The sequence below is a fragment of the Xiphophorus couchianus genome, chromosome 9 (genome assembly GCF_001444195.1).
Source record: "Xiphophorus couchianus chromosome 9, X_couchianus-1.0, whole genome shotgun sequence".
NCBI classification, from domain to species: Eukaryota; Metazoa; Chordata; class Actinopteri; order Cyprinodontiformes; family Poeciliidae; genus Xiphophorus; species Xiphophorus couchianus.
Genome location: NC_040236.1, coordinates 758,007 through 782,145, shown reverse-complemented (window position 1 = coordinate 782,145; position 24,139 = coordinate 758,007). Strand labels below are relative to the sequence as shown.

The window sequence follows — 24,139 nt, the reverse complement described above, 5'->3', positions numbered from 1 at the left end:
CTGTTTTTTTGTGGGGGGGGGGGGGGGGGGGTTACGTGTGTTTAAAGCTATCGCTTCAATTATGATTTTACCTTGTTTTCTTTGTCACATTGTAATAAATTTCAGCTTAGGACAAGGGTGACCCTATGAACATGCTAATTGGTTGTTTAGTCTACAACCAGACCATCTGCTGCATTAAAAAAACACAAACACCAAACATTCACACTGCCACATCACAACAGCTCAGCCATCTCTGAAGCTCCCACAGGCAAAATGTCTTCATAGACAGAAAACAGGCTTACCAAACCAACAAAAATATCCCAGAATTGTTTAGCAATATAACAAATTACATTGGAGCCTGATGGGCCAAACATAAATCAAGCTGATCATCTTGTTTGAAGAAGTCAGTCAGCATTACAGTCACACCTCTGGTCATGTGGGTGTCATTGACATTACAGACAGCATCTGAAATGTCCACAGCACAAACCCAAAGGAAGGTTTTATCCAAAACTGTTTAGTGTGGATATCTACATACTACTGGACGGCTGACATGGCATGGATTTAGATTGGGTCTTTAGTCCTCAATCAATGTGAAGAGCATTTAGCAGAGATAGTGCCCCTGTGTCTACCCATTGTTACAGCCTACACACTATGGAGTCACATATAAAGTCTGTATCTGAATGAGTAAGCTGTGTGCCAAACACACAAAGCTGATAACAGAAGTAATAATCTTAAGGGGTGAATATGGCTGCAACCATCTGGCCTTTCATTTCAGGTAGCCGTTAAAATTCTCTCCTTCAATAAGAAATTTAGTGCAGTAATTTATGCAATGAGAATTGTTGAACGGCATGTAGCCAGTTTTAAATTTTTTTACATCAAGTTTAGTGTTAACTTGATATAAGGAAGATTATACATAGCAAATTACAGACAACTGGATTTTTATAATTGAGAAACTACTTGGGCTAGTACAATGCACACTGTTTTTGTCTTCAGGGACTCACTTTAAGTAAATGTTTGAAGGGATAAATAGCTTGACTGTTTCATCATATGCCTGATCATTAAATCATCGGCTTAATGATGACTTAATGATCAGTCGACTGTGTGTTTGCTCATAGTCGGCCAACAACGGCAATGTGTATGCATCCTGCATGTTGAGAATTACACAGACCTACACACACACACGCACACCCAATACCCAACATACACACTTACAGTAAGTCTACAATACAGCATGTCAAAGGCATTAGAAAAATCTGAAATAAATATAAATAAATTATTTATAAAAGAATCAGTTAAAAACAAACTCTGTTAAACATAGAAAATATTTCAAACAAATACACCATTGTTTACTCAAAGACTGAATGGATGTATAAGATGTCTTCTAAGCAAAGACAAATGAACACATGCACACACTGATTAATCACTAGTGAGCTGAAAGGCCTGTCTGGGCTGAGTGGCTCTGTTGTCTCAGTTCCTGCTAAAGCAGCTGTGAAGTCCCAAAGTAGCCAATAGCATTCAAGGAGGGGTTTACTGGCAGTGATATCATTGATCCTCCCTGGATCTGTAGTTCACAGCTTCTGGGGAGCTGATCGATGGTCAAAGTCCATTTTGGCAGAGTCAATAGATGTGAAGATTTCATTCTGATAACCCAACACTGTAGAACACAAGACTGTGAGAGCAACTTGCATCCTACAACTATGTGTTATGGAGTCAAAGTGAAAGCCATTAGCACTTGATCAGCACCACACAGATGAAATGAAAGACTTCAGTGGTCAGTTTTGGGGGAAACCACAGACACAGTCCATTCAAACGTTGTCCGTCTATTATAAAACGTGCAGAAAAACCCAGGGCACCACACATTCTGCTTTTGCTCCAGCAGGTCTCACCGATGATGATAGCTCTGCTAAATTTGAGGACATAATTTCCTGGTCTGCTTAGTAACAACAACGATTAACTGAATCAGGAGGACAAAACTAGAAGCTGCTCAGCTATAGGCAGATCAGAGCTCTTTGCTTGGTCCTGCTGGTCAGACCACATGGCCAATTAATCAGTCACAACCAGCGGCTTGGTCTGGGGAGAGGAGCAATTCAAATATTATTTTTTTAAAAACTCTGGAAATTAAACTCATGGCAAATCCGATGCTGTGCAAATGTTACAGATCAAAGACATCATTATACACTCACTGGCCACTTTATTAGGTACACTTTGCTAGTACCGGGTTTGATCTCCCTTTCCCTCCAGAACTGCCTTAATCCGTCATGGCATAGATTCAACAAGGTACTGGAAACATTCCTCAGAGAGTCTGGTCCATGTTGACATGATAGCATCACACAGTTGCTGCAGATTTGTCAGCTGCACATCCATGATGCGAATCTCCCATTCCATCACATCCCAAAGGTTCTCTGTTGGATTGAGATCTGGTGACTATGGAGGCCATTTGAGTTCAGTGAACTCTGTCGTGTTCGAGAAACCAGTCTGAGACGATTCACGCTTTATGACATGGCGCTGGAAGTAGCCATCAGAAGATGGTACTAGTAGGCCCAAAGTGTGCCAGGACCATTGCACCACCACCACCAGCCTGAACCGTTGATACATTCAGGACAGATCCATGCTTTCATCTTGTTGACACCAAATTCTGACCCTACCATATATCAGACCAGACAATGTTTTTCCAATCTTCTATTGTCCAATTTTGGTGGACAAAATTGGACAACAGACAAAATTAGTGTCCAATTGTAGCCTCAGTTTCCTGTTCTTAGCTGAACGGAGTGGCACCTGGTGTGGTCTTCTGCTGCTGTAGCCCATCTGCCTCAAGGTTTGGCATGTTGTCCTCTGACCTCTGGCATCAACAAGGCATTTGGCCCACAGAACTGCCGCTCACTGGATATTTTCTCTTTTTCGGTCCATTCTCTATAAACCCTAGAAATGTTTGTGCGTAAAAATCCCAGTAGATCAGCGGTTTCTGACATACTCAGAGCAGCCTGTCTGGCACCAACAACCATGTCACGTTCAAAGTCACTTATCATGGCTTTGAACATTAAGTGACTTAACGATCTGCATGTTGAACATGTCTACATGCCTAAATGCATTGAGTTGCTAATGTGTGATTGGTTGATATGACAATTGCTTTAATGAGCAGTTGGACAGGTGTACCTAATAAAGTGGCCTGTGAGTGTAGAGCATCCATACCTGCTGGAATCAAGCTTTTGAATCACTTCATGCTATTTAAAGGAATTGCACTCAGGTCTTTAAGCTGCCCCTAAACAGCAAAACTGCAGGGTGAGGAGAGCCTGTCTTCATAAACCTTGGATCATTATGAAAATTCTCCAAACCCAGAGGAGAGTAAACTTCATCGCCCTGTAATCAAAACAGGGCTCCATCTTCTTCAGCATGATGCTCCTCTGTGACTATGAAACCATGGTTTTACCTGATTTTCTGTTCATCTTCAGGCAAGATCACAAATGGACAAATGAAGAAATGTATTCCATTACAGAGTTCTTAGCTCCTAATAAGTTTAGTGGGAGTCATAACGATAACAAACAGATAGAGCCAAACCATGTCGATAAAGCTGTTTCTCCCGTGAAGTGTGAGACATTAGTGGAATGTCTGATAAACATGCACTAGTTCTTTAACTTTACTGAAGAACACTCCTCTAATGAGATGGCATTACTGCAGACTTGTAAAACTTGTATGGAAGTGTGCAATTGACAGTGAATGTCTACTTAAGCCAGGCAACAGAAAGTGAAAATAACTTCATACAAAACTTACAATTAACCAGAGGTCTGCAGATCTGGAAGAGAAATCCATGTAATGATGAGATCCCTGCAGAAATCTTCAAGCTGAATGTTTATAGTGTAATAATGGATGTGAAGGCACACACAGTACTGTTAGGTTCAGCAAACCCCAACCAAACATTGTTGGTTTATATGCAATATTACAGCTGGACCAAATCCACAGAAATTGAAACAGCTGATACAACTCAAAATGTAAAGCAGCCAAACTCAAATCAAGGCAGTTTTTGTCGTCAAAAGTAAACATGAACTTGCCAAGTATTCACCAGCAGCAACGATTTGAATGTATGGTGTCCATGTGCTGCGGGAGTGTGCAGGGAGCAGGTTAAAGGGAGCACAGGAGAGGCTGTAGGTCACTGAACAGCTGTAGGGGGCGCTATAAGATCCCATCCATGAAGCTGGTGTCTAGTCGCTGGATGAGCACCCGAATGAAGGACATTTCCTTACGGGTGTTCTCAAAGATCACCCTGGGATCATCTGACTGGCAACGTAGACAGTTAGGAGCCATGACCATGGCCAGGTTGTTCACATCCATCTTGGTAATGGCTACATTGGCAGGTTGAGCAAAAACCTAAACAGAAAACACAATTTTGTGTCATTTGCGTTTTTTCAATCAATCAATCAATCAAATTTTATTTGTATATTTTATTTCAGCAGCAAGGCATTTCAAAGTGCTTTACATCATATCAAACACAGAAACACAATGTAACATAGAATCAACAATCAAAACATGACATTAAGTCAAGTTCCATCAATAAATTTGTAATTGATTACATTTCAAATACAATTCTAAACAGGTGGGGTTTTAGTCGAGAGTTAAAGGAAGTCAGTGTTTCAGCTGTTTTACAGTTTTCTGGAAGTTTGTTCTAAATTTGTGGTGCATAGATACTGAATGTTTCTTCTCCTCGTTTGGTTCTGGTTCTGGGGATGCAGAGCAGAACCAGAACCAGAACCTGAGAGGTCTGGAAGGTTGATACAACAACAGCAGATCTTTAATGTATTGTGGTGCTGAGCCGTTCAGTGATTTGTAAACTAACAACAGTATTTTAAAGTCTATTCTTTGAGCTACAGGGAGCCAGTGGAGGGACTTTAAAACTGGTGTTATGTGCTCTATCTTCCTGGTTTTAGTGAGAACGCCAGCAGCAGCGTTCTGGATCAGCTGCAGCTGTTTGATTGATTTGTTGGACAGACCTGTGAAGACGCTGTTGCAATAATCAATACGACTGAAGATGAAGGCATGGATGAGTTTCTCTAGATCTTGCGATCTTGCTGAGACATTAGTCCTTTAATCCTGGAAATGTTCTTCAGGTGATAGAAGGCCAACTTTGTAACTGACTTTATGTGGCTCTGGAGGTTCAGGTCAGAGTCCATCACTACTCCCAGGTTTCGGGCCTGATCGCTGGTTTTTAGTTGTAATAACTGAAGCTGTGCATTGACTCTAGATCGTTCCTCTTTAGGTCCAAAAATAATAACTTCAGTTTTGTTTCTGTTCAGCTGGAGAAAGTTTTGGCACATCCACACATTTATCTGTTCTAAACATCTGTTCAGTGATTGGATGGGCTCTGAGTCACCTGGTGACATCGTAATGTAGAGCTGTGTGTCATCTGCATAGTTATGGTAGCTAATATTATGTCCTGTTATAACCTGAGCTAGTGGGAGCATATAAATATTGAATAAAAGGGGTCCTAGGATTGAACCTTGGGGTACCCCACATGTGACCTTTGACCTCTTTGATGAGAAGTTTATAATTGAAACAAAGAAATCCCTGTTCTTTATGTAGGATTCAAACCAGTTTAGCACTGGACCGGAGAGCCCGACCCAACTCTCCAGTCGATTCAGTAATATGTCATGGTCAACAGTGTCAAAAGCTGCACTGAGGTCCAACAGAACCAGCACTGTGGTTCTCCCACAGTCCGCATTTATATGGATGTCATTGAACACTTTCACGAGGGCGGTCTCTGTGCTGTGGTGAGCACGAAAACCAGACTGGAAGGAGTCAAAGCGGTTGGTTATTGTTAGGAAGCTATTTAAATGTTTACACAGCTTTTTCAATAACTTTGCTGATGAATGGGAGGTTGGAGATCGGCCTGTAGTTCTAAAGTAGTGATTTGTCCAGATTGTTCTTTTTTATCAGTGGTTTGATTACTGCTGTTTTCAAAGCCTGGGGGAAAACGCCAGATGAGAGCAATGAGTTTACTATTTGGACCAGATCAGTAGCAATAACAGGCAGGACTTTCTTAAAGAAATGTGTGGGTAAAACATCCAGACAGCAGGAAACATCCAGACAGCTTAGTTGACTTATAATTTCCTGTAGGGTTTTATAATTAAGTAGTTGGAATTGGGTCATTTTTCCTGTATTTGTTTTGTTTGGGCACAGCATTGGTACTGACTTTATAGTGGATGTACAGATTAATCCTCTGATTTTTTGAATTTGTTCTGAAAAGAAGCTAGAAAACTTGTTGCAGGCGGCAATACATTGGAATTCAGGTGGTAACGTCACAGGAGGGTTTGTGATTCTGTCAACTGTTGCAAATAAAGCTCGAGCATTATTAATGTTTTTGTTTATGACATCTGCAAAGAAAGCCTCTCTTGCATGTTTTAGTGTTAAATGATAGTTACATAGTCTTTCTTTATAGATGTCACAATCACCAAAAGATACATTTTACAGCCAGTGGACTGCAGGGATTTACAGTGTTGATGCTGTTGTCTGGACACATGGCACTCTTCCCCAGGTGAATGAGCTAGGGAGGACTGAGCTAAACAGCTGTTAGTGGACCAGACACAGAGCTATAGAAGTACTTACCAGATCACAGTCTGACCAGAGGTACGTGTCATTCATTGTTTCATTTACAATGCTGAAGGTAGCAGCAGTAGCAGCAGCAGCAAAACACCAGCTCCTACGGCCAACTCTGTCCTCTTCATCCATTTGGTCCTTGTCATCTTCATCACCTCTTTTGATTTCTACATTCTGATCGATTTCGATGTGCTCCGGTTCAAATTGAAAAGGCTTAATAACGTTAAGCCTGTTTGGCTGGACAGAGCTAGCACAATTGGACCTATAAACATCATTTACCTGAATTCATTGCAGCGTGAACAACATGGCGACGTTCGTGTGACAATATTTTATTAAAATGCCTAAAAACAAAACAACCTACAGTATTGTTACGGTATTGTTTTTACATATAAAATAAATATTTCTCAAATAAAGTCTATTGTTACAACTCAAGAAATCCCAAGAGCCAGCTTCTGCAACCAAGGATCGGACCGCCAGGGTGCCCTCCCTTGGCCGCCACCCATCACACAATGCACCCGACCCCTTTGGCCCCTCTCACGGGTGGTGGGCCCATGGGAGGGGGGGCCCATGTTTCCGCTCCATGGGTAAAAGCCCGGCCACAAGGCACTCGCCATCGTGCCCCTCCTCCAGGCCTGGCTCCAGAGTGGGGCCCCGGTGACCCGCGTCCGGGCGAGGGAACACGAAGTCCAATGGTGCCGTTCATCATTGGGGTCTTCGGGCTGCGCTTTGTCTGGTCCCTCACCTAGGACCTGTCTGCCTTGGGTGACCCTACCAGGGGCATGAAGCCCCAGAAGGCATAGCTCCTAGGATCATTGGGGCACTCAAACCCCTCCACCACAATAAGGTGGCAGCCCAAGGAGAGGCCACTCTGGAGTGGCCCAAGGTGAGAGGCGTCAGGCAGGAGTGGGCATACTTGTTGCTCCCCATCTCAGCGCCTGTACATTGGGGTTTACCCCGGTGAACGAGAGGGTAGCCTCCCTCCGCCTACAAGTGGGGGGGACGGGTCCTGACTGTTGTTTGTGCTTACGGGCTGAACGACCGTTCAGATTACCCACCCTTTTTGGAGTCCTTAGAGGGGGTACTGGAGAGTGCTCCTCCTGGGGACTCCCTTGTTCTGCTGGGGGACTTCAACGCTCACATGGGCAATGACAGTGAGACCTGGAGGGGCGTGGTTGGGAGGAACAGCGACCCCTGATCTGAACTCGAGTGGTGTTCTGTTGTTGGACTTCTGTGCTCGTCATGGATTGTCCATAACGAACACCATGTTTAGGCATAAGGGTGTCCATATGTGCACTTGGCACCAGGACACCCTAGGCCGCAGTTCGATGATCGACTTTGTCATCATTTCATCGGATCTGCGGCCGTATGTCTTGGACACTCGGGTGAAGAGAGGTGCGGAGCTGTCCACTGACCACTACCTGGTGGTGAGTTGGCTCCAGTGGTGGGGTAGGAAGCCGGTCAGACCTGGCAGGCCCAAACGTGTTGTGAGGGTCTGCTGTGAACGTCTGGCAGAATCCCCTGTGAGACGGGACTTTAACTCCCATCTCTGGCAAAACTTCAAACATGTCCCGGGGGAGGTGGGGAACATGGGGTCTGAGTGGACTGTGTTCCGTGCCTCCATTGTCGAGGCAGCTGATCGGAGCTGTGGCCGCAAGGTTGTCGGTGCCTGTCACGGCGGCAACCCTCGAACCCGTTGGTGGACACCTTCGGTGAGGGATGCCGTCAGGCTGAAGAAGGAGTCCTATCGGGCCTTTTTGGCCTGTGGGACCCCGGAAGCAGCTGATGGGTACTTGCGGGCAAAGCGGCATGCGGTTCAGGTGGTTGCTGAGGCAAAAACTCGGGCGTGGGAGGAGTTTGGAGAGGCCATGGAGAAAGACTTCCATACGGCTTCGAGGCGATTCTGGTCCACCATCTGGCATCTCGGGGTTGGGGGAAGCAGTACGGCACCAACACTGTTTATAGTGGGGATGGTGTGCTGCTGACCTCAACTCGGGATGTTGTGGGCCGGTGGGCAGAATACTTCGAAGACCTCCTCAATCCCACCAACATGCCTTCCATTGAGGAAGCTGAGCCTGGGGACTCTGGGTTGGGCTCTCCAATCTCTGGGGACGAGGTCGCCGAGGTGGTTAAAAAGCTCCTCGGTGGCAGGGCCCCGGGGGTGGATGAGATCCGCCCGGAGTTCCTTAAGGCTCTGGATGTTGTAGGGTTGTGTTGGCTGACGCGACTCTGCAATATCGCATGGACATCGGGGGCAGTTCCCCTGGATTGGCAGACTGGGGTGGTGGTCCCCCTGTTCAAAAAGGGGGACCGGAGGTTGTGCTCCAATTATAGAGGAGGACACTCTTAAGCCTCCCTGGCAAGGTCTATTCAGGGGTCCTGGAGAGGAGGGTCCGTCGGATAGTCAAACCTCGGATTCAGGAAGAGCAGTGTGGTTTTCGTCCTGGTCATGGAACACTGGACCAGCTCTACACCCTCAGCAGGGTTCTGGAGGGTGCATGGTAGTTCGCCCAACCAGTCTACATGTGTTTTGTGGACTTGGAGAAGGCATTCGACCGTGTCACTCTTGGAGCCCTGTGGAGGGTTCTCCGGGAGTATGGTGTGCCGGGCCCTTTGATACGGGCTGTCAGGTCCCTGTATGACCGGTGTCAGAGTCTGGCCTGCATTGCCGGCAGTAAGTCGGGCTCGTTTCCGGTGAGAGTTGGACTCCGCCAGGGCTGCCCTTTGTCACCGATTCTGTTCATCACTATCATGGACAGAATTTCTAGGCGCAGCCAAGGTGTTGAGGGGATCCGATTTGGTGGCCTTAGGATCTCATCGCTGCTTTTTGCAGACAATGTGGTCCTTCTGGCTTCATCAGGTCGTGATCTGCAGCTCTCGCTGGAGCGGTTCGCAGCCGAGTGTGAAGCGGCCGGGATGAGGATCAGTGCCTCCAAATCCGAGGCCATGGTCTTGAGCCGGAAAAGGGTAGAGTGCCTTCTCCGGGTCAGGGGGGATGTCCTGCCCCAAGTGGAAGAGTTCAAGTATCTCGGGATCTTGTTCACGAATGAGGGAAGAAGGGAGCGGGAGATCGACAGGCGGATTGGCGCAGTGTCTGCCGTCAACCGGGAGCTGTACCGGTCCATCGTGGTGAAGAGAGAGCTGAGCCAAAAAGCGAAGCTCTCGATTTACCGGTCGATCTACGTTCCCACCCTCATCTATGGTCATGAGCTTTGGGTCATGACCGAAAAACGAGATCGCGGATACAAGCGGTCGAAATGGGTTTTCTCCGTAGGGTGTCTGGGCTCTCCCTTAGAGATAGGGTGAGAAGCTCAGTCATCCGGGAGGGACTCAGAGTAGAGCCACTGCTCCTTCACATCGAGAGGAGCCAGTTGATGTGGCTCGGGCATCAGTTCAGGATGCCTCCTGGACGCCTCCCTGAAGGCCCCGGGGAAGACCCAGGACACGCTGGAGGGACTACGTCTCTCGGCTGGCCTGGGAACGCCTTGGGATTCCCCTGGAAGAGCTGGAAGAAGTGGCCGGGGAAAGGGAAGTCTGCTCCTCCCTTCTGAAGCTGCTACCCCCGCGACCCGACCCCGGATAAGCGGAAGAAGATGGATGGATGGATGGATGTTACAACTAATCATGGATCCCTTTAAGTCTGCTGAGGTATGAGGAGTTTCAGCATGTTTGTCTGCCTTTAAAAAAGAAAAAAAATGTGGCAGAATAACTGGACAACACCATTCCTTACTCCTGGAGAAATAGGATTGCTCTAGACATTGTTGGAGATAAGTTTTTGATAACAGGTTATACTGAATATAGATGTTGTGACTTTGCAAAAATAATTTTCGAGAGGAAGACAAGAACTCCCTTAATCAGGTACAGCTGGGATGAATTTATTACCATGCACCATTATATACTGTATATGAGTAAAAGTAAAAGGAACCAGTTGTTCATCAATTGCCTTAGTGTGAAATGGTTGAAATATTCCAGCTCCAACTGAATCAGAAAATGATCAGGTGATTGATACAACAGCACATCTTCATGGCACTGTGAGTGAGTCTGTTACCTGTAGGAAGCGAATGAGGTAGCAGAGTACCAGCTTGTTGATGTGTGGCAGGCCCAAAACCACATTGACAGCAGCCTCTGGGTTGTCATAGCTACTAATGCACTCCTCGTAGAACTCGTGAGGGATCAGCGGCTCTTCCAGTTCCCGGTACCAGAGTTTCAACAGAGAAGCTGGGATTGAACCCGACAACACAGAGCAACAGGTTAGAACATTTAAACAATACCCTGATCTTCAGATCCCCAGATCCATCTTTCAGTCCCTCCTCCTTAATATCTACATGCTTAACTGACTCAGGTTAATAAACAAGATAAGTTACCATAATTATACAGGTGATACAAAGTCACCAAGTGACTGGCCCCTTTCAAGTGTTGAGCAGAACAAATCCAATTCATGACACATCATCTCTTAGTCTATAAAAATGAGTTAGAGAAATGTATGGAGTTATAGTTGAGGTCAGAAATATTACTCTCCTCTCCCCTTAAATTTTAAGTACTGTTCAAAAATTCCCCAAGTGCTGTTAAACAGAACAATGTTTTTAATACAGTTTTTCCAAACATCATAGTTTTACGTTAGATGCTTTACTTTGCACAGAAACTGAATTATTTCACAAAAACTACCAGGGCCACTAAAACATCTTCTTTGTACAGGTTTTGCCTGTTTAAACCCTCACAGACGTTGCTTGAGGTCTCTATGTTAAAAGGAAAAAAATACTTTTCACTTTCACCACTGACTTGCTCAGGACAAGAACTTGATGCAAAGTCCCCAAATCCATGCTTTGTAACTCAGTTCTAATCAACTGACTTTACTAAGCAATGTTTAGGATTAAAACTGTGTAACTGGATCTGAAAGAGAGTTGGACTTAATTTTGCCACCAGATGCATGTTACTGAGCTATTACAAAGAATACATGGAACAATTTTTATCTCTATGATAGAAACATTAGAAAAACATAGTATCCTGTTCACCTGGGATGTGTGGATCTTCCAGTCCTGTGGGAATTTTCCATTGATCAACTTGCAGCTTTAGAGCATTAACTTCATCTATGTCCCCTGGAACTCTAGAGATCAAAGGCAAAGGCAGGAATCGTCAGATAAAGCTTCTGCATGTTGGTGTGTAAGCTAAGCTAAAGCCTAGTTCACATGACACAATTAAAATTTTTTTTTGCCCTGGTTTCCCTAACTGGGAGCGAAAACGCAAACTGTTGAATATTGAATGTGACAGGTAGCCAATTAGAAAACGCAGTGACGTAAGCAGTGAAGGGAATCCAGTGGACATCAGAGATGATATGTGGAAACTATCATGTGCTTAATAAACATGGATGTTTATTCAGATAAAAATGTTAACTATGAAAAAACATAACTCGCCTTCAAATCATAGTGCAGCAAATAGAGCGGCTGCTCCCTCCGTCTTTTATCAAACGCCTTTTCTTTTTGTTTCGTCTTTTATCGCTTAAAATGAGTCCATCTTCTTATTTTTAAACTATGTAGAGATTACGATGAGGAAAAATCTAGGGAAAGTTACAGAGTGGTTTTAGGTTTGTGAAGTTCCTTAATTAAATAGAAAATCTTTTAAAAAAGGTGGAAAAAGTAATAAAACTAGTGGTGAGTGATATGGTGTAAAAAAAAAAAGGGAAATTTTGAACTGTTACACATGTGGGCCTGTGACCTGTTTTGAATAAATTTATTTTGACACAGAGATTTCTAAAATGATAATGATTACATAAATTCTACTTTGATATCAAAATTTAATTTAAATCAGAATCATCTGATTGGAGGGTTTTTACTGAAGATTTTACAGGTAACATTGAAAACAAACAGGGTGACATCTGCTGTTTTGAAACTTTAGAAATTTTGCTTTATATATAACTGCTTCAAATTTACTTGGTATAATAAAAATCGGAAACTAAAATGTTGATACATTTTTTCTTACTTTTCAGGTTATCTTTTAGAATGGGGATAAAAAAACAGGACAGATTTACTTGGAGCACACGACACATTTTATTAATTCTTATGGCAGGAACTCTTGACTGATTATAAATACTTTGGAATCACATAAAAGAGGGATGTGGCATTGATGAAGATTGGGAGATTGTGATCTTTAGCAGACTTGATCTTTTATCATGGCATATTCAAAAAAAATTTTCACTTATTTTATCCTCAAAACAGGACTTCTTTTTCATTTAAAGTGATCACTTTAAAGTGTTTAAAAGAAGGTTACAGGATGGGTAAAATAAATATGATTGGATGTATGATTTAAATCAGAAATTATGGAACAGCTGCAGATTGATTTAAGTTCATTATATTGGTTACAAAATATTCTTGTCTTGGAGACAACTTATGATTCCAATCTAAATTGAAATACTATGTTGAGATTCTAATTAATTTGATAATTTTACTTCAATGTGGGAATGAATATAATGGAAGAGGAGCAATCAGAATTCAGCCTTGGTTTGAAGTAGATGGAATTTATTGATTTTTTTTATTAAGAGACTGTCTCATCCAGTTTGGAAATTTGTTTTTACTAACAAACTAACTTACTAACTGAAGTAATTGGTGCTTTCTGAGTGCCTTGGTGTACAGGAACAAATTGGACATGATGAAATTTTATAACTAGTATTGTGGATGTGATATTAATTGATTATGTTTATCTCAAACACAAACAGATTGGAAAACAATTGGATCACAGCATATCTTCTATATATTCTTAATTGAGTTGAATTGACACATAAATCCAGGTCTACCTAACCCAGTGGTTCCTAAAGATTTTCTGGGTCCTCCTATGGATTACAATAAAATCTCTCCCTCCCTTTCCCAACAAAAAAAAAATTAATCAACTGGCACACACATCGTTCAACCAGACATAAAGCTATACACATATTTTGTTTTCAAACTCCACTGAAGTTTGTTTCACACACCAGGTTGCAACAAAACACACTACAAACCATCTTTACAGTGAAACACTTTTGTATAATTTTTTTTTTCAGTCATCCATATCGCTTCCTGGTCCAAAGTTATGACCTGTGAGGGAACCAGCGACAGCACTGTGATGAGAGGACTGTCTCTGGAACCGGCCCGGACCGGGCAGGGTATCAGGCGGTTCTGAATGGCAGCCGGTGGCGCATTTGTGGTGTTTGGCCGCAGTCAGTCCATGCCAGCAACCATGCTCAGCAAACCTGTGGAGAAGCAATGCACTGACACTTTGGTCACCTTCCTCATCAGGATGACCTGCCAGGTGAACGATTCTGCCAACGTGACCGACTCTCGAGGTGAGCTGCTGAAGACGGCTGATGAGGCTGGACATGTGGCTCTATGCTGAGCTCAAGCTGCAGTAGTTCAACAAGCTGCTGATGACCAAGGAGCAGCCACCCAAGCTAACATCTTCAACAGCTGCACCAGCCTGGAGATTCTGTGTTTTCTGTTGATCATGTTGCAGTCTCCGGCGGTCCTGGCCCACTTCAAGCTGCTGCAGTGTAGGATCGCAGCATTCATGACTTGTGGCAACACCAAGATCCTATGGGGAGTTACTGGAGATGTACTGATGTATGGAGGAGGACAAGATTCCTGGTGACAGCTGGAAGGAACGGTCCACTAGATAGCTTAGAACACACATGGACATATTTAATGACTGCTATTTATCCCAAAAGAGGGAATGTTGAGAATAAATAATTCTGTGTTTTCCTTCTCTCTCTATATTGTTGCTGAGCTAAAGCTAAAAGAAATGACAGGTTAGGAAACGCACTCATAGCTAAGATTACAGCATACTAGGAGCTAGGTAACACCCTCTTTGGGGCGTAACTTAGATAGAGGCTAAAAAGGAGATCACAAACTCTTCTGGGATGCCATTTTGACTGTTAGCTCTTAAAGGTAGCAGGTCATAATGGACGAGCTGTATTTTGGTATTAATAAATGGAATTCATGAATTCAACTCACTGACTCTTCTGTAACCTCATACATCAAGAACTCAGCATAGAGAACAGTTAATTCTCCACACAACCCAGAAAAGGAATTAGAACGAACTTACAATCATGCTTCCAAATATTACCAGAGAAGTATGATGAAGTAACCAAACCAAAAAGCACCCATATACTGTATGGGTGACCGACTCTCGAGGTCATATACTGTAAGAAACAGAGTACTTGTCATATGACTTATAGCTAACTGAAACGCTATCTAACTCTTCCATATTCCAGCTTCTGCCAATTTTCTTACTTGAACTCATTTTGCTTCCTTCTATATGTCCCTCACCTGAAAATGCCCTCTGTTTGGTCTCCATTGAGACCCAGAACCTCTTCAGAGAGACGGGCCTGGACCCAGGGCAGCTGGCGGTCTGGATATCGCTCCTTCTGAAGCACCATTACTTCCTCTAATGAAGAGCCAAACATGGATGGACTAAATATGGCATTCCTGGCGTGCTGGATTTCCTCAAGAGAGGGCTTCTGGAGCCCCTGATGAGACACACAGAAACATTTATGGAACACACAGGGCTACCAAAACCTGATAGTCATATATCAGTACAGTACTCCAATGCATTAGATGGATTGAGTATGGTATGTCTTCCCTGTTTGTGAATTGTCACAATCTTACAAACTTTTGCATCTTCTGGGTGTTTTTGTTCTGCACGTTTCCCCAGCTCAGTTGTTTTAGATCTGTGGTTAATCTTTACCTTTTTGGCTCCAGTCAAAGCAGCTTTCATCAGTTTCCTGTAGCAGTATTTGGCGTAGCTGCTAATGGCAACTCCTTGAAAACAAAAAGACAAAGTTTCAGCAATTAAAATTGTTCCTGTTTGAGTCCATGCTGATGGATTCTTTCAACATAAACAGATTTTCTTCTATCACTTTTTTTCTTTTCTCATTCTTTTCATTAATTCAGGAGCTACAGTCACACCAGTGTGGCAACAACACAGACCTTAGTGTCTTGTCTCACTTAACTGATGAGAAAAGATCAGTCCTCATTTGCATACATGTCCTGTGTTGCATATCAGGTCTTATCTCCTCTCAGAACATGTCCGAACCTTCTGGACTCTGACTGCTCAGTTTGTCTCCTGAGGGACCTGACATGCAACATAAGACATATTTATGAGAACAAGATCTTAAACATGTTACCTAAAATAAAGGTTTAAACAAAAATTGTTGTTTTTTTTTGTAGATATGTTTATTAATTTTTTGTTTAACAACAAGAACAACACAACACAGAACAAAAGCTCAGCAGTGCAGTTGTAGAGGAATATAATTATATTAATAGTTAAAAATTATGTTTGTTGGTTGGATTCGCACTAAGATATGTTTTAACCTAAAAGAAATGTATTGTGTCAAATGGATTGGGATTATGTAAGGGCGGAAATACTCTTTATGGAGTTGTTTTGCACTGAGGAAATTGCGCGCCATAGAAGGTCAAATTGACCTGGCTCCCAGCTTCCCCTGGCGTGCGAAGCCGAAGTGAGACGGAAAGAATGTCTGGGAAATAAACTGTTTGGATAGATAAGAATAATAATTGACTTGTTTTGCACCTTTGAAATGGAGCAGATGTTGGAGGTCAATAGGTCTTAATATTTCCAAGGAACTTCCAATACACATCCAGTGTAAGACGGAGCCAAATGAACTATGTAAATGGAGGAAAGCAACGCCATTGGTCGGGGCTTTCCAATACACACCAGTAGAGCTCGGACCCTATAAAAAACTAATATCAGAAATAGAAGTCAAGAGATTTTGGGACTACTGTAACGATGTGTATGTGATGTTTAGTTCCGCAGATGTACATTAAAATCTCTTCTCGTTTTGACTATGAGCAGATGGAGTTCCGAGTCTTATTTAACCTTTATTTATATACTCTATGAGTTTAGGCACCTTTAAATTCCTCAATACAGTCTAGAGTCAAAAGGGAAGATAAGATAGGGGGCATACATACTTCCATCATCATTCACATCTAAGCATTTATAAATGCTCGAGACAGGATGGTAGACATGTGTCCTTCAGCATAGTCCAAAAAGGGCTTCCAAATGCATCCAAAAATGTCAGTCTTAGAGTGGACGAGGCATGTTAGAAAGTCGAGAGGGATATATTCCAAAATAAGCCTCTTCCATCCAATAATAGTAGGAGAATTATTAGAGATCCATTGTAACAAAATATTCTTTCGAGCACAGAAAATTATGACATTATATAACTTACTCTTGTTTTGATTTTTAATATGTTTATTTGGTAGACCAAGGAGAAGAGACACTGGATCGAGATCAATATTAGTTTTGATAATTTTCCTAGTCTCAACCAGAATAGATTATGTAGTAATTTAAGTTGCAATGCCCAGGAGCGATTACAAATAGTAATTTTTCTGGCAGAGTTCCAAATACTGCTCCACATTTCATCAGTAATCTCGATATTCAGCTCTCCTCCCCAGGCCTGGGCCAGAGTTGATAAATGACACTTATGACATTTTAATATTTTGTAGCACATACTGAGTGACACTTCATGAGTTCCGAAAAACAGTTTTTCAGTGCCTGAAACATCCGTGTCCCTGAGTAGAGTTGTTTCTTTTTTAATAAAGTCTCTTAGCTGGAAGAAACGGAAGAGGTTATTTTTCCCTACTCCAAAGGCTTCCATAACTTCATTTAAAGACATTAGGATCCCTTCCTTAAAAAGACAGCCCAAAGAGGAAACACCCTTAGCCACCCATTCCCCAAAACCTGCATCCAACACACCCGGAAGAAAGTCAGGGTTCTGGGCAAAGGGTGTAAATGGGGATGTTTTCCCAGTTCTTCCCTCGATATGTTGAACCGCCCTCCAGGCCTTGACTGTATTCACAGTGATTGGATTGTTACAGCAATTCTTTATTGTTTTCATATTTTTAAGAAAAAGCAGGCTTTTAAGAGGACAATCACATAACGAGGCTTCTATATCCAGCCACACTGTGGATGAGTTTCCAAATATCCACTCTCAGGCATATAATATCAGCGAACTCAATTGATATTTTTTTAGATCTGGAAGATCTAAGCCTCCCATGTTTCTTGGCAGCTGTAGTGTTGACATTTTTATGAATGCCCTTCTTTTGGCCCAGATAAAGGAACCAAACCAACTCTTTAATTTTTGGATCCACCTCTGAGTAAACAAAATAGGAACCATCCTAATTGGGTACAACAAACGAGGGAGAATGTTCATCTTAAGAAGTGAAATTCTGCCCAGCCAAGATATGGGAAGACAATTCCAGCGTTCAAGGTCTAGCTTAATTTTTTCAAATAATGGGACAAAGTTTGTTTTGAACATCTGATCGAAGACAGGTGTGACAAATATGCCAAGATATTTAAATCCTGCAGGGGACCACTTAAAAGGGGAACTAGGAATATAAAGTTGTCTACCCAAGGGCATGGCCTCGGATTTGGAGAAGTTTATTTTGTATCCCGAGAATGAGCCATAATGGTTAATAATTGCAATGACTCTGTCGACTGAAGCGGTAGGTCTGGAGAGAAAAAACAGAACATCGTCGGCATATAAAGAAATTTTATGGGTCCCCCGATCAGTGTGGACACCGAATACAGTGGGGTCACTACGAATTGCTTCGGCCATTGGTTCAATTGCAAGAGTGAATAAAAGAGGCGAAAGGGGGCAGCCCTGCCTGTTTCCCCTTCCCACCTCAAAGTTTCTAGACCTAAGCCCATTTGTAATAACTGAAGCTAAAGGACAACTGTAGAGGACTTTAATCCAGCTGATAAAGTTGGGGCCCAGTCCAAATTGATGCAAGGTATGAAATAAATATGACCATTCCACACGGTCGAATGCCTTCTCTGCGTCTAAGGAGACTACGAGACCATCCATCGCCCGCTGTTGACACAGCTGAATCACATTCAAAAGACGTCTGAGGTTATTGCAGGAATTACGACCCTTGATAAAAACCCGTTTGGTCTATCCCTATCAGAAGGGGTAGAATGTTTTCCAAGCGTGTTGCTAGAATTTTGGACAGTATTTTTAAATCTACATTAAGTAATGAGATGGGTCTATAGGAGCCACAATTTTCTGGGGGTTTTGATTTCTTAAGAATTAAGGATATATTTGCTTCCCGGAGGGAAGGGGGGAGGACACCGGTACCAAATGAGTCATTCAGCATGGATAGATAGGGCTTTGACAACAGATCCATAAATGTTTTATAGAATTCCAAAGTGAGCCCATCCGGGCCAGGTGCTTTCCCTCCCTGTAGGGATCTGATGGCTCTTTCCACCTCTGCCAAAATTGTTGCTTTTAATGTTGATGTTAAAGCGAAACACAAGTACCTTGGGAGCCCAGCAACACTACTGAAAGCTGACTGCTTTAACAGATGGATTCAACTAGAAGTTAACTAGAAGATAACTAGAAGTGTTATTCAGTGTGACTTTCTACAAAGTCAACTTCAACACATTAGGTTCATAGCTTGAAATGCATGAATATCAAGTGTTGCCTCTTAGCTATTCTTCTGTGTTACTATTACCCTTATTAGCAGATTATTATTATTTTACTATCAGTATCATCATTGTTTTTCTGGATTTTAGTCTTTGTTATACACTGCCTGGCCAAAAAAAAAAGTCGCCACCTGGATTTAACTAAGCAAATAGGTACAAGCCTCCTATTGGATAAGTACTGCATAGGCGATTATCTTTCAGCTGGCAACAAGTTATTTAACCCCAGCTGATGCAATGAGTAACTCCTCATTTCTTAAACAACCATGGCAAAAGACACATCCTGTGGTCGTGGAAAAGACGTTAGTCTGTTTAAGAAGGGTCAAATCATTGGCATGCATCAAGCAGAGAAAACATCTAAGGAGATTGCAGAAACTACTAGAATTGGGTTAAGAACTGTCCAATGCATCATTAAAAACTGGAAGGATGGTGGGGAACCATCGTCTTCCAGGAAGAAATGTGGTCGGAAAAAAATCCTGAATGATCGTGATCGGCGATTACTTAAACGTTTGGTCAAATCAAATCAAAGAAAAACAACAGCAGAACTCAGGAGTATGTTTAATTGTGAACGCAAAAGCATTTCCACACGCATAATGCGAAGGGAACTCAAGGGGTTGGGATTGAACAGCTGTGTAGCCGTAAGAAAACCTCTAATCAGTAAGGCTAACCAGAAAAAAAGGCTTCAGTTTGCTAGGGAGCATAAAGATTGGACTCTGGAGGAATGGAAGAGGGTCATGTGGTCTGATGAGTCCAGATTTACCCTTTTCCAGGGCGCATTAGGGTAAGAAGAGAGGCAGGTGAAGTGATGCACCCATCATGCCTAGTGCCTACTGTACAAGCCTGTGGGGGCAGTGCTATGATCTGGGGTTGCTGCAGTTGGTCAGGTCTAGGTTCAGCAACATTGTGTGACTAAAGAATGAGGTCAGCTGACTACCTGAATATACTGAATGACCAGGTTATTCCATCAATGGATTTTGTCTTCCCAAATGGAACGGGCATATTCCAAGATGACAATGCCAGGATTCATCGGGCTCACATTGTGAAAGAGTGGTTCAGGGAGCATGAGACATCTTTTTCACACATGGATTGGCCACCACAGAGTCCAGACCTTAACCCCATTGAGAATCTTTGGGATGTGCTGGAGAAGGCATTGAGCAGTGGTCAGACTCTCCCATCATCAATACAAGATCTTGGTGAAAGATTAATGCAACACTGAATGGAAATAAATCTTGTGACACTGCAGAAGCTTAATGAAACAATGCCACAGCGAATGCGGGCTGTAATCAAAGCTAAAGGCGGTCCAACGAAATATTAGAGAGTGTGACCATTTTTTGGTGGCGACTTTTTTTTGGCCAGGCAGTGTATAACACAAATTATGAAGAATTTATAGGGTGTATATCGGCAAAGAGTTTGTAATATTCTGATGCTGTATGTCCAGTTGTCATTTACAATTATTACTATCATTATGAATACCATAATAGGGTTTTAATGACAAATTTCTGATAATTACTGAGTCGGTAAGTAATATATTTCATTAAATTGAGATAAGAGGTAGTATTAAATAAGTGTTCACTTCTTCCTACTCCATTTCTGTTGGGAACTGGGGTTTTGGGGACTGTTGTCTGCTGCTTTCTTTTAGTTGCCCACCAGATAGAGCCTGGATACCACATGTACCTTGTCGTGAAAACTGCCATAGGGGTGTGAGATCTTTCCAGGTACACGTAGAAAACAGAGCATAAAGGCCTGAGAAAAATAAAGCAATCTTGCAGTTTGATTTAAGTATAATTAAAGATACATAAATATACATGTGCATATTTAAACACTGAATGATTTTCTGAAATGTATTTTTGTATTTTAATCTGTAATGCTTATAAAAACATGATGATTATGATTGATAATTATGTATGTGATTTACAGTCATGGTTGATAATTAACAAATGAGATTTATAGGAACATGTTGATTTGAAAACATACTTAAAGTTATGAGGAATGTAAATGATAAACGATAGCATGATTGTGTTAATGATTTATAATGAATTAACAGAAATGTGTTGATTTAAAGTAATGGGTGAGGTCCTGTTCTCAGGCTGTGTCGTAATAGGCAAGCTGAGCAGAACGAAGGCATAGGGGATTTTTAAGGAAGTCTGCCAGATGGCCTTGGAAAAGGGGAAGTTCACATGATGTGTAGCGCTGTGAGTCACGCAAGGGCTGATGGTTGGGAAAGGTTGGGACTTTCCACAGACTCATCGAACGTTTAAGAAGTCACGTACACCATCTCCCCCATACACAACGATGGGCTGAGATGGTATAAAAGACAGCAGAAAGAGGAAGAAACCATTCTTAGTCCGCGGCGGCGAGTCAACAAGAGGACGCAGAGGAAACATCAGCAGAGGACCGTACCCTGGAGTCACGGGGAAGTTGAGACTTTGCGCCGCCAAGAGGGGACAAGATCCATCAGCCCCCAGCCCCGGCTCCTGATTCTACCGCCGACTCTGCCTCAACCCAACGATCTCAAACCAACCGCAACGGACTTGGAGAAAAGACAAAGATCCCGGGAGGGATGAAGGATTGGATGTTCGAAGGACAAGGACCAATTCAGCTTTGCTTCTATTCTAAAGAGGATTTTACTACACAAAGACAAAGATTCTGAACCAAGGAATTAAAGACTTCTGTTGCCAAGATCAACTGCCATCTGGGTAGGAGTTGAACTGCTCCCCAAAAGCCTTTCTCAGTTTACTAGCGACACAGGTCAGGGAAGGGAGTTAGGATGAAATGTTTGGTTTATATTGATTTTATTATTTTAAATTAGAAATGTAATCTCTAATAATTAATCTGTATGTCACTTATCCCTGCTAAAGCTTGCTTAATAAATATATCTTAAAAATTTTGTAGAGGTTGGTGGACATTGAAATTAATTGAGTCATTGGTTATTTAGTTTCTCCAATTAAAGTAAAATTAGTGTACATGATTCCAGTAATGTGGTGGCTTCGGACTTTCCTTTAGTGAGTGTAAAAATAACGACCCTGGGACTTGAATCTAAGTCACTAAATCTAATCTAGCCATTTCCAAGTGCAGGTTATTTAAGAGAGGGGGCTACCGTTAACAGAAGTGGTTATTGGGACTATGCAGCTGTGAGGGCTACTCAGTTGACTGTTCCTTAACTGTAGAGGGTCGTAACTTCTGGATCGAAGGTAGTTAGAGCTAGACGAGCCTCTCTCGCCACCAGTTTAAACAGATTATCTCTCATAGACCTCCTGTAGGGTAAGACCCAGGTCTTAGAGATATTCCGGACCTGTTAGACAGAGAACTGGTCAGTAGTCAGCTCTGAGGAGTTGTGAGGAGTGGGCGGGGCTGACTATTGCTAGAGTAACAAACAACCTGGAAGGCGGGCCTGACTCCTGCACCTTCACACACCTGTAACTTGTTTGCTGCTATCAGTGTTGAGTATAGGAGGAGCAATCTGCCAGCACTTCAGCGCCTGAGTGTTAACTTATCTGGGTACCTTGAGCCACTCTGAGCTCGTCTCTGAGATCACCTAGCAAATCTCTAGTTAAAGACTTTCTTTGTTCTGTTTCTAGAAATTCCTCTGTGGTGCCTTGGACCATTCCGTTAGTGTTGCCCAAGAACCCAACCTCCTCAAGCAAACTCTCACTGAAGGATCTTCTGGTTTTCTTCATCCATTGCTGGCAATTAACTGCTCCTCTTCATCCACTGCCTGTGAGTCTACCTGTCCACCCTCCAACGCAACCCAAAACCTTCTGTCAGCTCTCAGCTCCCTCTCCAGGACCAACCTAACCCCAGTCACCACAGTATTTCCCCCTGGTGGATTCTTCATCAATCCAGTAAGCTACTCAGTCTGTCATCAGATTCCCACTACGCTGTACATATCTCACCTCTGCTTTCGTCTCTCCCTAGTGTCCCGGGAAGCCTGGTTCGCTGACCAGTAGTCAAAAACCCCTCTTTCTGTCATTTCTATCACTTGTATATTAAATCACCTTTATCTGATTTCCAAGTTTCCCTGGTGTGTTTCTGCATGTGGGTCAGGCATCTAACCTCCAACATGACAACTTCAACAGAAAATGCAAGCTAATTATTTTATTCTTAGTTATGTATGCACATGTTTTCTCTTGTCTTACTGATAACTTGTTTTCTTTTGATTAGGAAACCTGTTTGAAATAAAAAAATAAATGAAACAAAGTGAAGACATCTTCTGACCAGTCATAACAATTAAACATGGAACAATTTAAATCGGAGGCTGGAGAAATGAGCAAAATGACAAAAATGAGCAAGTAAAAATGTAAGTACACTGAAAGGATGCATGAAATGTGGTGCTTAATGTCTATACCCACTCATTTACCTTTAGTGTCATTAAGTGGGTCCATGTGCCTGTAGATATAACCCTCCAGGTAGGTGTGGAAACGGGGGGTGGGAGGAAAGAAAGCTAGGCAGATGGCCATCAACTCCCAGCCACGCTCCAGGCTATCATACCGGAAGTTCTCTGTAGTTTGACGGCACAACTGGATGTAGAGCTCATCACGGAGACCCTGGTTACTCCACCCCCGCACCACCACCTGAAAGAGAAAGCCAGGAAACTGTCTAGTTAAAGACAGGCTCTTATCTTTATTCAACTTATTTCTAGGAGTTGTGCTAAAAGACTTATTGTGGGTGTAACTTCCAGGAATGTTACCTACAGACTCTTCTCAAAGACACAACTGTGGCAGAGTTTGGTGTGATATCAGTCCAGTAAGCTAAGTTTTCAATCAGACGATATTAAATTACACTGCTAATGTCTGACAGTTCAATGTGTTTATTTAACTGCAAACACTGGTGGTCCATGTGACATACAGTACATGTCCAACAATGTAGCTTCCATGAAAAAGAAGATCGGCAGTCAAGGAAGACTCCATGTTTTGCTTGAGAGCCATGTACCCTAAAACAGACATCTGGGAAACTGCACTCTTCAAGTTAGTTCTTAAAAAAAAAGAACAAGTGACTATAGTCTATTTTAACATGCTGTAGTTTGTGTGTCTATTTGAAACAGTTAGCTTTTAACATATTCTCATTCTCTAGGCCACTATTCTGTGTTTAACACTCTCTCTCCCAAACAACTCAATTT

The 24,139-nt window shown here is 42.6% G+C and overlaps 1 protein-coding gene across 3 annotated transcripts in view; it reads right to left on the bottom strand.

Moving 5' to 3' along the window:
- Positions 1-19: 19 nt before the first annotated feature.
- Positions 20-24,139, bottom strand: part of arhgap39 (Rho GTPase activating protein 39) — a 103,527-nt gene continuing 79,407 nt past the window's right edge. For all 3 annotated transcript variants that reach the window (XM_028026746.1, XM_028026747.1, XM_028026748.1), the window contains 6 exons: positions 23,381-23,594; positions 15,271-15,344; positions 14,853-15,052; positions 11,574-11,665; positions 10,610-10,779; positions 20-4,341 (listed from right to left, as the gene is read on the bottom strand). In XM_028026746.1, coding sequence (XP_027882547.1) covers positions 4,147-4,341; positions 10,610-10,779; positions 11,574-11,665; positions 14,853-15,052; positions 15,271-15,344; positions 23,381-23,594 — 945 coding nt within the window. In that variant the 3' untranslated portion in view covers positions 20-4,146. The remainder of the gene's footprint in view (positions 4,342-10,609; positions 10,780-11,573; positions 11,666-14,852; positions 15,053-15,270; positions 15,345-23,380; positions 23,595-24,139) is intronic.